Raw genomic sequence first — 12,871 nt, forward strand, 5'->3', positions numbered from 1 at the left:
ACACCACTGAGTGTTCTTTTTGGGCATCCATTTCAGCTCGGTGTCATTTCAGTTGGGTGTGGCTTCTGTCACTGGCAAAAGCTTGGATTCCTTGGAGAAATTTGGTGCTTTGGCTAAATTTCTTATGCTTCCACTTTTAAAGAGCCTTCTCAAACTGCAGTGGAGGGCTGGATGTGAGAGCGTGCTGTCCTCTAGAAAACTCACCATTTTTAAAAATTTGATGTCTACCTTCTATTTGTATCTCAGTTTGGGAGTAACAGGTTTTCTTCTGGAGCTCCAGAGATGCCCATTTCTCAGGCACAAAAAGACATTAACTCAAGATTTCTTCCTATTTTTAATGTGTTTTAAGTCTGTTATAATAGAACCACACCTGGATAGACTATACTAAGGAAGCATTCCCAAAATAACTATATGTGGAATGTATATGGCTCAAATTCTGAGTTTCCCATGTGTGATTTGGCTTGCACTTTTGCCAACAAAAGGATATATGTATTACTAGTATGAGTTTTGAAAGTGAAACAACCTTGGAAAGGAACTGCGACCATGAAATTGGAGCCACAGATAGCAGCTTTTTTGGTTAATTGCCCAAAGTGTTGCCAGAACTTTGTGCTAACACAGCAGAAAACAGTTTTTAAATCCCTTCTACCTCACATCATCCTGTCATCAGAGGGTCAGAAACTGACCTGTTGGGGTTAGGGTTTTTTGCTGGTGTTTTTCTTTTTTTTTTGCAATTCATCACTGCACAAACCACTTCCATGTGTGGCATTTTTAGTCCCATTCAAAAAGGTACTTGCGCCTTTGCTGCCACCTGTGCACTGTAGGTGGGTGACTGGTTATGACATTCGCCCTTCCAGCACAAACATAGCCTGCTTTTTCTTAGCAGGAGGTTCCCTTTCCACTCCTCCCCACGACTGTCCAGTTTTTATTTGTATGAAAGTAGGAATATGGGAAGGTTCTGTTCAGCTGTGTTTGTTTGCCAACAGACTTCTATACCCGACTCGGAAAGCAATCTGGATCAGAACTGCTTGTCTCGCTGCAGCACAGAGATTTTCTCTGAAGCCAGCTGGGAACAGGTGGATAAACAGGACACAGAGGTACAGACTAAATCCCTGTAAATCGCTTATTCTTCCGGTAGGATGGGCTATTCATAATTCAAATCATCCTACAGCTTTTGGTCATGTGCCACTTCTTGTGAGCTATCTTCCTTGCATTTCGCTTGTCTCATGCTTTAAATATCAGTACCTGTGCCTATGAGCCCTCTGCTGTCTCTGTATGAGCTCTTTGAGAAGCTGTGGAAGGGATGGTTGCCTGAAGGAGCCTTAGGTGGACACGTGCTTGGTGAATAGTCTTGACCCGGATACTTTTAAAGCACAAAAAAAACCTCAGGACTTCATGACTTAATTTCTGTTTGTCAGAGGGGAGTTTAGTGTATCTGTTCTCAAGGGGAAGGTTTCTGTCGTCTGTCTTCAGTTGTTGCAAACACTGACTTTGTGCTCTTAAAATAGAACAAGCACTTCCCTCGTGGTGCTTCGCTTTGAATTTTCAAGCGCGAATGAGATGGCTTTGCTTCTATTTAATTGCCCTCTCCTTGATAAATTTGGCTTTTCTTTCTCCCAGGTGACACGATGGCTCCCGGACCACCTCGCTGCGCACTGCTACGGCTGTGACAGTACGTTCTGGCTTGCCAGTAGGAAGCACCACTGCAGGTAACCTGGGCATCGAGAGAGGACAGGAGGGAGGGAGGCATGGGCACGGCTTGAGTTGTCCCCTCTTCCTCTCTGCGCCTGTGGACGGGCTTTTCTTTTGACAGATAGTTCCTTTCCTGAGGGTGGATGTCACACTAAGTGTTTTAGAGTAAGACCGTGCAGGCTTCTGAAGGAAGAACAGAAGTTTCTCCTGTTCCGTTCCGGTTCGTGCAGAGTATATATTTTAAAAGCCAGATTTGGTATCTGCTCCACCCCAGCCTAAACAGATCCTGCCATTTTTCCTTAAAGTGGATTTGGAGGCAGCTGGTGGTTTAGCTTTTGAAAAGGGTGTAAATAATAAAATACTGTTTTGTCATCTTTAGCATTCAGTAATTCAATACTGCAAATATATAAATAGCATTTTCTTCCCATTGCTGGTTGTAAATCTGCTCCTTCTCTAACTATTCTTCCCTTTTCATTAATTTGTTCTTGTAAGAGAACATGAAAAGGACACCTATGTGAAATAAAAGTTTGTTTTCTGGGTTATTCTTTGCCAAACATACAGCCAGCAGAGGCTACAACAGATAGTGCAGGCAGCAGGGGCTTGAAGAAGAACAGGTGGCAGAGGTCTTTTGATTAGATCATATTCTAGTTAAAGATGGAGAATCTCAGATTTCTAAGTTCTGTTTCAAGTAAATTACAATTCCTGATTTCTGGACATGAGAAAACTATTACAAGAACCATCATTTAAGTAAATGGCAGTTATCTCATTTTGATGCTTCATTGCTTTTTGAAGTTGTAGAGAATTATAAACATCCTACTTGGTTTCTGTCCATTTTATATTTTGCTCCATTTATTCTTCTTGTAAAGATGAACAACCCAGGGAGGAATAAATAGAAGTTGAACGGCTTTGATTTTTTTTTTTTTTCAATGTCCACTGTGTTTGTGCAAATTTGTATGTCTCAAGACTTCAGATGAAAAAATATAATTGCTGAGCATACAGTTGTACACATCTGAAAGGTTTTGTAAGAGTTAAAGCAGTGTTTTCCTTTGTCCTTCTCCTAGTGGTGTCTGTTGTGAAGTGTACCCATTTGGCACTGTCACCCTGCCTCCCTAGGCTGGCTGACACTTGGCATCTACATTTTAGCTTCCTAGGCCTGGGCTCTGGAGAACTCCTCGCCCATGGATACACACAGGGCAGCCCCAACACCATGAGGAGTTAAAATTGACTCAGGGCTTCAAGTCTGGTTGCAAATTTCCCTTTAGTGTCTTCGTTTCTTCAGCTTTCAAATGCCTGATGTCTGGGTTGACCGGGCTGTCCGCATAAGCTTTGGTTGTTTATGACAGAGACCAGTAAGGAAGAGCAGCCAACAGGAAACCCAAGTATTTCCATAGTATACATTTTCAGAAATTCCCGTGATTGCTCGACATCTTCCCTGAGAGTGAAAATGAGTTGAAACCCACACAGGCCTTGAGCAGGATAAAAATACCCAGCTTCCTTCATTGCCACTATTTGCTTCTTTTGCTCGTTCCCCTCTGAGCTCTTTCTCCCCTCCTTGCAGGGACATTGAACGTGTTGATCAAATCTGGTGAGCATTTACAACAGCCTGTGTCTGTTGTCTGTCTGCGTTTTCTTGGTAACTTCTCCAAACTAACTCGGTCTGTTCCCCCTCTTTGTTTTTCACTTGCCTAGAAATAAGTTGTGGGTGGCTAGCACAATCTGTTGGATGTTTAGATCCGTATAAACAGGCCGCTCCTCTCATGGCAAGGCATTTAGGACTTGGCTTTTGGTAGCTTAAACTGGGATGTGGATCACACTAACACTCACCATCAGTAAATTGTGTGTTTGAGTAACAGAGAATGCTTCACCTGAGACGAGACTGTCCTTCAAGTTTGGCCATTATGCATTTATTTTTGATTCCTTTTTTTTTTTCCTTATTTATGGGAGAGGTCCACATGTTACCAAATGACTCTAATATTGCTGTGCAGTGTGTTGACAAAAAACCCGCCACTTACTTTAGAAGGACTGAAAATACTGTGGCAGTAGCAGGTAACGTGAAGCTGGTAGAGGGTTAGGATCACAAAAAATGGATAAACATCTGTGACTCAGTAAGAAGAGGAGGTGTTGGTAGCATGATTTTAATTCACCCTTCCTCAAAGGAGCAAGACTGCTTTTCCAGCATGTTTTTTAATGTCTCTTTTTTAATCTCTCAAGCAAAGCAGAGGACCACCAGGATAGAAAGAATGAGTTGTTCAGGGCTTCCGAAGCTCGGGGGAGAACAGTTACAGAACACTATTATCTGTCACAGAAGGATAAAACAACAAAAAAGCCCGAGCATATGTTAGGAAGGTGGTGAGCTACAACAAACAGATACTTGTTTTAATCGCTCGGGTTCTTTTTTGACCTCCTCCATCAACAGCAAGCTTCTGCAGGGTAATCATTCTTTGTGGGTTGTCGGAACTGGTTTTCTGCAGGGTGTTTCTGCAGAATACCTCGTGGGACTGTTTCCACTCCTGTTGGCTCTTCTGAAAGTAATGTCTAACCAGGGTCCTTAAGAAGGCTTCAAAACCACTGTAGAAAAACTTGCTGTTGTGAGTCTCCTAGTGCTAGGGTTACAGCTTGGAGGCCAGGAGCCACTGTGTGGAGCTGAGAAAATTAGCCCATTGAAGTGAGAAATGGGATTTCTCTGTGGACTCTTTCCCCATCAGTGACCAGCATCTGGAAATCTTGTCTCTTGGCAATGAAGAATTAATCAGAGCTGCTGGGCGTAGGCAGAATTCTCTGTCAGTCTCTTGGCAGCAGCAAATCTTTTCTAGCACAAAACAATAACGGCACGAAGTCCCGATGCCAAAGAGGTAATGAAAAGGGCATCAGGCATGGCAGTGAAGTTGCAAAATTCAGGTCCCTGGAGTGCTGTTCTGAGCTCCTTACAAGAATTGATGAGTTTGGAGGACAGGGAACACCAGCTAGCTTGAGCAGCAGGATTTGAGGGGGGGCTGCAAGAAGAGAAGGTAATTCTTTTCCAGATGTAAATTTTATCCCTGCCTCTTGAGGTGCATGTGCCTCCACCAGCTGACATCTGACAAGAATGTGTATGAGACCACTCACCCTGCTGTCGTTTCTGAGCATGAAATACCTGGCTGCTCGTCTCGTGGCTTTGCATGATTCTTGTTGACTCGGTTTACTTTATGCAGAGGTGCGGGACTGCCGGGAACGCCGCAAAAGGGACCGCGCTGTTGGGGCAATGGGAGGATTGCATCAACTAAAACTGGGTTTAATTTCTCTTTTTCATCTGTCCCATGCTTAAACTTTCCAGCAGTGGTCTTGAAAGAAACAGAAGGAAATGTCTCTGTGCTGGTACTGACCAGCTCACACTTTTAGAAGAGTAAAGGAGCAGAGACTTCCTGCTTCCTCCCAGGACTGTAGTATCCAATCTGTCTTTAACAGAGAGCTGGATCAGTGATGTGAGCAGGGGCCAGAACCCCACATGCCTCACGTCCTTGCGGAGGAAGGCCCCTTGATTGCTCTGGTTTAGCCCCTGCCTCAGCTGTGTGCCCCCCCAGGGAGCAGTGACAGTGATGAGCGGCCCCAGGCCCAAGCTCCCTGTTTCAGAGGGGTCAGTTCCCTCCGGCCCGACACGAGACGGTGTCGCACAGAAGAGCTGTCGCTGCGCAGGCGTTGAACGAGCTGTAATTCTGTTCTCTGGTGTGCCGTGCGCTCCTTTCTGGTGCCAGTTCCCCAGAGCTGAGCTTCGGCTTTGGAAGCGAGTAGCGCAGGGTGTAGAGGGTGGGGTTTGCCCCCATCCTGCTACGTGGGGAGGAGCAACTGCGGTCTCCAGGGCCGACCCCCTCACAACGCTGGGGATAATGTAATTTTAGAACTTGGGTAACTTTGTCCAACTGCTTCTAATGTTTTCTTTTCCGTTTCTCCTCTGTTCCTGATGCAAGGAATTGTGGAAACGTGTTCTGCTCCAGCTGCTGTAACCAGAAGGTGCCCGTTCCCAGTCAGCAGCTCTTTGAACCCAGCCGAGTCTGCAAATCGTGCTACAGCAGCTTGCACCCCAGCAGTTCCAGCCTCGATCTCGAACTGGATAAACCCATCACTGCCACGTCAAATTAAAGCTCCAGCCTCGAAGCGGCGGGGGAGCAGCCGGGCCGACTCTTCCCCGACAGACGCGCAGATTCTCGGTGGGCCGAGGCTGGGAGGCTGCGGGGGCCGTGCGCTTTGGAGGTTGGGGTGTGGAACACTGCTCGGCGGGACAGGCCTGGAGGACACCGCTGGACCGTGGGATTCTCCTTCTCCAGCCCTTCCCCTTTCCTTTCTGTCCGATCTGTGTGTATGTGTCTGTGTGTGTGCGCGCGCGTGTGTGCGTATATATATATATAATAATATATACATGTTTGTTTGTTTGCTGGAAGGTCGTGGAAGTGGGAAGGGAGCTGGCACCAAACCAGATTTCCCTTTTGTGTTTAACTGTCCCACCGCTGAACTGTCGCAAACAGACGCTTTTGTGGAGGAAAGAAGAGGGGAATCAGTCCCGCCAGTGTGCAAAGCGTGAACACCCGTAGCGTCAGCGCTAGTGCTTTCAATCACTCCTGTTCCTTCCAAACAAGAAACTGCTGTTTGGGAACCTGTTGCTGCTAGAAGAAACGGGAACCTCTTTCCCAAGAGAGCACTCTCCCTCTCTGTTCTCAGAGTGGGCTTAGTTACCCTCGCCGCGTGGAGGGGGAGGGCGGGTCCCGCATTGCCACCCGCAGTCGGTGCGTGGTGCTGCCGTCGGCCCCGCCGGCTGAGGAGAGCGCGCGCTTGTTTGCCAGAGGCAAGGAGGGCATCGAGCAGGCTGCGGGCTGAGGCGGGTCTTACGCTGGCGCCTCTCCCCGAAGCTCTGTAAACGTAACTTAAAACCCAGTGGGAAAGTAGAAGACCTTCAACTTTTCTCCTTGCCCCCCCCCCCCCGCCTGTAGGATGGTTTACTCGATGCGAAGCTACTTTTGGAGCGGTGCACTCGTCATGGTTCCTACAGACAGGCCGTTGTGCTGTTGTTCAGACTCGCACTTTAATGGGACTGTCCAAACCAGCGGAAGAACAACTGTGATACGCGGGTGTTTTCGCTGGGCTCGGTCCATGAGGAGTGCACTGGTGCCTGTAACACTCGTGGGATGTCTCCTCCTTTTTCGGTCTGTATTCAGAATACTCCAGATAGGAAAAATCCTGAGGATTTTGTAAAGACCTGAAATACATCCTGGATTCCCCTTCTTCCTTCTGTCCCAATCCGAGTCGCTTTTAAAGTCACCTCATTAAAGTGTGAAGCTATTGAATATATGTTTTTAAATGAGTGTTAGGTACTCATCCCCTTCTCCTTTTGATAGAGCCTGCTTAGTGCAGTTTGGCAAGGAAGAAACGTAGATCCTGCTTCGCAGCGTATTACCCAGAGGAGGTTCCAACTTCTCTTGTGATATTCTCAACAATCCTGCTGGAGCCTTTGAGAGTTCTAGCTCCAAAGGCTCGAAATCTAAGAGGCCTTGGGAAAGGAGTGCTTCCCTTCCCTGGAATGTCGGAATTGCATAATCCAAAGCGAGTATCACACAGAGAAAACCAGCTCAGAATATTTGTTGGGTCTGATGGGGAAATGTCAAGGTGTTTTATTTTTGACTTTGAACTTCCCCCACCCTTTGCAAGGATCGTCACACTGCTGCGGCGTAAGCTGGAGATTCACAAGACAAAAATGAATGTGCAGGAGGCTGGTTGAGCATAGCAGCCTGTGTCCTCACGGGAGGGGGCATCTCGGGATCTCCCCTTGGATGGGTGTTGAAACGTTTCTCCAAACCATCGGGAGGGAAGAGCAAAGGTAAAGATGGGTTCTCCAGTTGAGTTGTATCTAGAAGTATTTGTTCGTAAGCCAGTGCCGTGAGTATCTGGACTGGAACTGGAGGCCTTGCTGTTGGGGGAAGGACGGAGGCGGCTGGAGCGGGACGAGGGTCTCCGGCTCTCCCACCGAGCGCGCGGTTAGAGGTTTGACTTTAGGGGACACGGGGTAGTTCTGCACACTAACACTGTGTGGGTTTGTGGTGCAAATAGAGAGTCAAAAATAAGTCTAAGATTCTGCAGTTGCTAATGACAGGTGCCAAGAGGTTACGATACGGGTTTTTTGGGTCTGTGATGTACAGTGTGAATAAATGCTTGCAGCTCTTAGTCTTTTTTTGATCGATGAAGCACTTTTTTTATTAATATTATTTTTCTTTGTATGTAAAGGAGGAAGCAGTATCTCTCCATAGGTGTATATATAACCGTTCTCTCCTAAAGAGAGTAAAGTGCTCCTATATTTTTCATTTTTGTCAAAGCGAGAAGTAAATACTTTAGAATTGTTAAATATATAAATAAAAGTGAATAAAGTTTAGACTTTTGCATGGGAGCATTTGCTAACACACTTTCTAATTTTTTATTTTTCTTCCCTGTCCTTCGTAGGGGATATATTTGAGGTTCAGCAGAAACACCAAGGCCTTTGAAAAAGGAGGCTGCAGCAGGCCTCCTCTTGCTTTCTTTTCCACTGTGTGGCTTTGCAAGGAACAACAAACTGTTGCTCCTAAACTTAGAAGAAAAAACATTAAGCTTGGCTTTCCTGGTGCAGGAGTCCCAGGGAGGGGGAAAAGACCCAAACCACGTGCACCACCAGGTCCTGTCGGTACAATCAGCGCGGGGGGGGGGGTGAGGCTGGAGAGCCCTCGAAGAGTCTCCGCTTCCTTGGTACCTCGTTTTCCTTTTTCCCCTTAACTGACCATCATCTTCCAAAGCGTGGAGCCGACCCCGTTAGCCCAAATCCAGGCGCAGCCCGGGTTGCCAGGGCCTTCGCCCTGCTTCCAGTGACACGTGGGAAAGGGGCTGGGCGCCCGCCTGCCCGCAGCGAGCGGGGCGGAGGTCAGAGCTGCGCCGCTGCCCCCTTTCTGCCTGATTCTCAGTGCTGGGTGCTGGAGCCGAGGCCCTTTGGGAACCAGCCGAACTCACTCAGGTTTAGTATCTTTTAATCTTTTCCCAAAAGGTGGAAAACTCAACTGCTGTTTGTCCTGCAAAAGGCTCCTGCACAAGGGTCTGATTATTCCCGTTTTCCTGGGACTGCTTGCGCGTTTCAGCCGCTTGGCTGCATGCGTTCCTGTCACAGAAGCTCAAACGCCATCAGTTATTTCTTTTTCTCACATATTTGAAGTCGAGAGAGAGGATTTGCCTTGAATTCTCAGGGGGACTGAAGAACTCCTTGAGCAACTGTGAGTTATTTTGGGACAGGCCTGTTCTAATCGCGAGACGTTGTGCACAACTGCTTTATAATCTCGTGGTATTTATTTAATCAAAATTGCAGATTCTGGGCAGAGCTGTGACCACAGCCGGTGGTAGTATTTACAGCTTCAGGAATAAAAAAGCAAAGCATATATAATGTTTTGCACTATTAAGAACATGCCAAGGAACAGCAGGTTTTCAATTATACACCAGAACTTGATTTTATATAGCTCCTTTCATACTTGAGTTACTTCCGAGTGCTTTTGCAGTAACTCATTGCTCCGGCTGTAGCCATGCACGCCGCTGCCCGGATGGCCTCCGCTTCGGAAACGCTGAGCCAAACCCCCGGAGCCTCCTCGGCCGCTGGCGGAGGGGATCCGAGATCTTTTTCATTTCCTCGCAGCCGTGGTCGTGCAGAAGGGCTTCGCCTCGGGGGCAGCGGCGCCCCGGCAGCTCTGCTGGAGGAAGGAGCACGCAGCTGGCGGCGTGCGGGAGCTCCGTGCCCAGCGAGCAGTTCTTCCTCACGAGCGTCTCTTCCTCTTCTGTTACAGCTCTCAAACAGCACGGGAGCCCCCAGCTCTCGCCGTACGCGGCCGGAGGGCTGTCTGACAGGCTGTAGAACAATCTCCTCGCGCGAAGGCGGCGGCTGGGCTTGCCAGGAGGCTCGCCGGTAGCGGTAGTGGCTGAGGAGCAAGACAGACTCTGGGAACTGAAGGTCCCTCGTGTGTCCCCCCCCCGTAGGACAGCAGCGAGCCTGGCCCCTCTTGCCAGTGGCACGGGAGCCGGTGGGCAGCAGCGATCCCGCAGCAGTTAGCTGAGCACGGGGTCACTGTCCGGGTGAGGTGCGGTGGCAGCGGGGGGGGGGGTGGGAAACCAAAGTCTCCGAGGTGGGGAGGGGGCAGGAGGTGGCGAGAGCTCCCCGCTGCCCCGGGACGGAGCCCACGCTGGGAGAGGGACGTTGGGCTGGCAGGAGGCTGCCAGGAGCAATAGGCGTGGGCAGGAAAGCTGCGCAAGCTCGGAGCCCCAAACTCGGAGCTCCAAACTCAGAGCCCAAACTCGGAGCTCCAAACTCGGAGCTTCAGACTCAGAGCTCAAACTCGGAGCCCCAAACTCAAAAGCCCCAAACTCGGAGCCCCAAACTCAGAGCTCATTTAAGAGACGGGGGTGCAGGTGTTTTATGGTTGGTCTATAATCATCCATGGAACAGCTCCTGAGTTAGTGCAGGGCTTTGAGAAAACTGTGTGCAGTCAGTCAGGAGACGGCGGTTTACTGGGCTGTGCTGGAAGGAGCTGCTTGCTCAGGCTGCGGAGGGAGGGCCGGGTCTGCCAGATGCTGGGGTGCAGGACGCGGGTCAGGTTTTACGTCGTTCTTAGAGCTGCCCTCAGCTGGATTCCACCGCTGGGAGCTGGCCAGTGAGCCCGGAATTGCCTTTCTTGGATAAAAAGCAAAAAGCAGCCATTTAGGTTCTTTTTCTGAGCTGTGAGGAAGGCGAGCGGTGCGGCCTCTGCTCGCCAGGCGCTGCCGCTGGAGCGCGGGGCAGGGCCGAGCCGGCGGCCCAGAGCGGGGCCAGGCACCGCCGAGGTTCTTGTAAAACAATTCCGCTCAGTTTTTGCTTAAAGAGGGAATCCCCCCAGCACTGGAGCGAGGATGCAGAAGGAGAAACATCACCTTTTCATCCAGCCACGTCCGTACAAGCGCTTGGCTTGCTGGCCCCACGCCACGCAGACGTGCCGTCTCCTGGGCAGAGGAACAACAAATTCCCATCCCTTCGTTTTACCCACAGAATAGAGGCACTGGAGCTGGGATCGTGGCATTTCGGGATTTAAGATTATCATATTCTTTGGACTTTCAGATTTTTAAAATGCTGCTAAAGTTTTATCTTACTATTTAACAAATATGTTTTTTAAACCGATTTCCCATAGTTACGTTATTAAATGATTTTTACCTTGCAGTGGCAACAGTGATGCATTTGATTGTACATTTTTTTGGTGGAATTTGTATTAAAATGACATCTGACGTCTTGATTAATTACTTCAAGAACATTAAATGTTTTAAAACACGCAAACCTATGAGAGCAGAGAGCTGTTTAGCAGCAGTATAAAGTGTTAGACCCTAGTGCTTATTTGTTTGTAACAGCATTTATTCTGCTGTAGCCTCAGAGTGAATATTTAGATCTCAATAAATTTGTCATTTTCCTACACGGTGACAATTTTACAGTCCCTGTGTTTTCTGTATCGCTGCATGTGCAGGGCTCCCAGTCTGCGTGGCTTATCTTTAGGCAAATTATAGCTCCTGTATTAGGAAAGAGAATCTGGGTGTTTGAAAATCACGTAAGAGACTCGGGGAAGAAGCGGTGTGAGCTCCCAGCGGGGCAGGGAGCGTGGAAGGCGCCGCTGCTTCCCCGAGCCCGGCGTGAGAGCAGGCTCCCCGATGCTTTAGCAGCAGCTCCCCCGACCCTTCCACCCCGGGGTCGCGCTCCCCGCGTGCTCGGCCCCTCCTGCCCTTCCCCGTGCACGTCTGGTGCCCGGCTCCGCTGCCGTCGCCGGGCAGGGTAGAGCCACGTCGTGTTCTCCCGCTTCCCCCTTCTGACTATTAGACGGCGCAACAGATTTTTCTGCGTTGACACCTGTGAGGGCTTTTCGACACCCGGCAACTCCAGGGATGTAGGAGACTTTGCAAACCCGAATGTTGTTTGTGCACTTAAACGCACGCCTAACAGACCCGGGGGAGCGCTGCAGGGGCGAGTCCTTCGGCGCTGGGTCTGCCTAAATGCTGTTTGGGCGGCTCCGCTTGGCTCAGCCCGGCGGTCCCCGCGCTGGGACCGCGCCCGCCGCCGCTCGGCTCCTCCCCGGGGCGGCGTTTGGCCGCTTGGGCCCTCCTGGACCCGCGGGCTTTGGCCTCACCCGACCGTTGGACAACTTTGTGCTCAGCAAACAGCTCCTCTCCCCTCTCCCCACTCGCTGTCCCAGCTGCTGCGGCGCTTCGCCGCTGTCTCTTCCAACTGGTTTTGTTCTATTACTGTTTTTTTCTGTTATTGGCAACTTTTTAATTCAAGGTTTTCAGTCATTGGGGCAACACCAAGCTTGATGGGCTGAGGGTGAAGAGAAACAATATTGTGTTTGCTTTTGGTGGAGGATTACTGGATTTCAATCTAAAACTTATGTCGGCATTTACGTCGGTAAGAATTGCGGCATCATTAGGGCACACACGTCAGGAATGGGTCAGCTTTCTGGAGGTCATAAAGAATTTTAAAAGCTTTCTTAACAAAAATTAAGAAAATTAATGTTTTGCCTTAACTTTGGTACCAACTTGTACGGTTTTGATGTAATTGGAGTGATGTAATTGAAATTACCTCCTCGCCTGAGCTGCTCCAGAGCCGCTTTGTGCAGCACCATTGGTGGGCTGACCGTTTGTGCAGCCGCGAGCAGCGATTTACTGCTGGAAACGCGGCAGGTCTGAGAACACTTTCCTTGCCCGTCGCGGCTGACTGCGGGCTGAGCGGGGCCGAGGTGCCCGACACGGCGCCTGAAGGTGAAGCCTCTGCTCCAGGTGAATTTAAAGGAAAAAGCAAAGCTTGTTTGAGACAAGGTAGAATGTAAAAGGAAAAACCAAAAGCTCGAGCTACACTAAGCAGCGCCCCGTGACTACCTTGCTTAACGAGAGCCCTGGCTCGGGAAGGGGGAGGGTTGGGTTCCAAAGCCTTTGTTTTACCCAGGGAATTGCCACCGTCGGCTGCTGAGCTGGGGGGTCCCGAGCCCCCCAGCCCAGCAGCTCCCGTGGAGGGTGCTTGTTTGAAGGGACGTGTCCCTCCCCGCCCCGGGCAGCCACAGCGGGGGTGAGGGGGGAACCCCCCAGCCCTGGCAGGTGCTGGGGTAGAAGACTGTGTAGCTGGAAAACAAGAAGGTGAACAGGGGGA

At 49.6% G+C, this 12,871-nt stretch overlaps 1 protein-coding gene across 10 annotated transcripts in view; it reads left to right on the top strand.

Annotated features, from left to right (window-relative positions):
* MTMR3 (myotubularin related protein 3) overlaps positions 1 to 7,534 on the top strand; it is an 81,695-nt gene extending 74,161 nt beyond the window's left edge. For 9 of the 10 annotated variants that reach the window (XM_042805075.1, XM_042805077.1, XM_042805073.1 and 6 more), the window contains 3 exons: positions 984 to 1,094; positions 1,618 to 1,706; positions 5,634 to 7,534. In XM_042805075.1, the coding sequence (XP_042661009.1) occupies positions 984 to 1,094; positions 1,618 to 1,706; positions 5,634 to 5,805 (372 nt within the window). In that variant the 3' untranslated portion in view covers positions 5,806 to 7,534. The remainder of the gene's footprint in view (positions 1 to 983; positions 1,095 to 1,617; positions 1,707 to 5,633) is intronic. The other variant, XM_042805080.1, reaches the window with a different exon arrangement.
* The last annotated feature ends 5,337 nt before the right edge of the window (positions 7,535 to 12,871 follow it).

Source organism: Tyto alba, unplaced genomic scaffold (assembly GCF_018691265.1).
Source record: "Tyto alba isolate M040663 unplaced genomic scaffold, T.alba_DEE_v4.0 Super-Scaffold_44, whole genome shotgun sequence".
NCBI classification, from domain to species: Eukaryota; Metazoa; Chordata; class Aves; order Strigiformes; family Tytonidae; genus Tyto; species Tyto alba.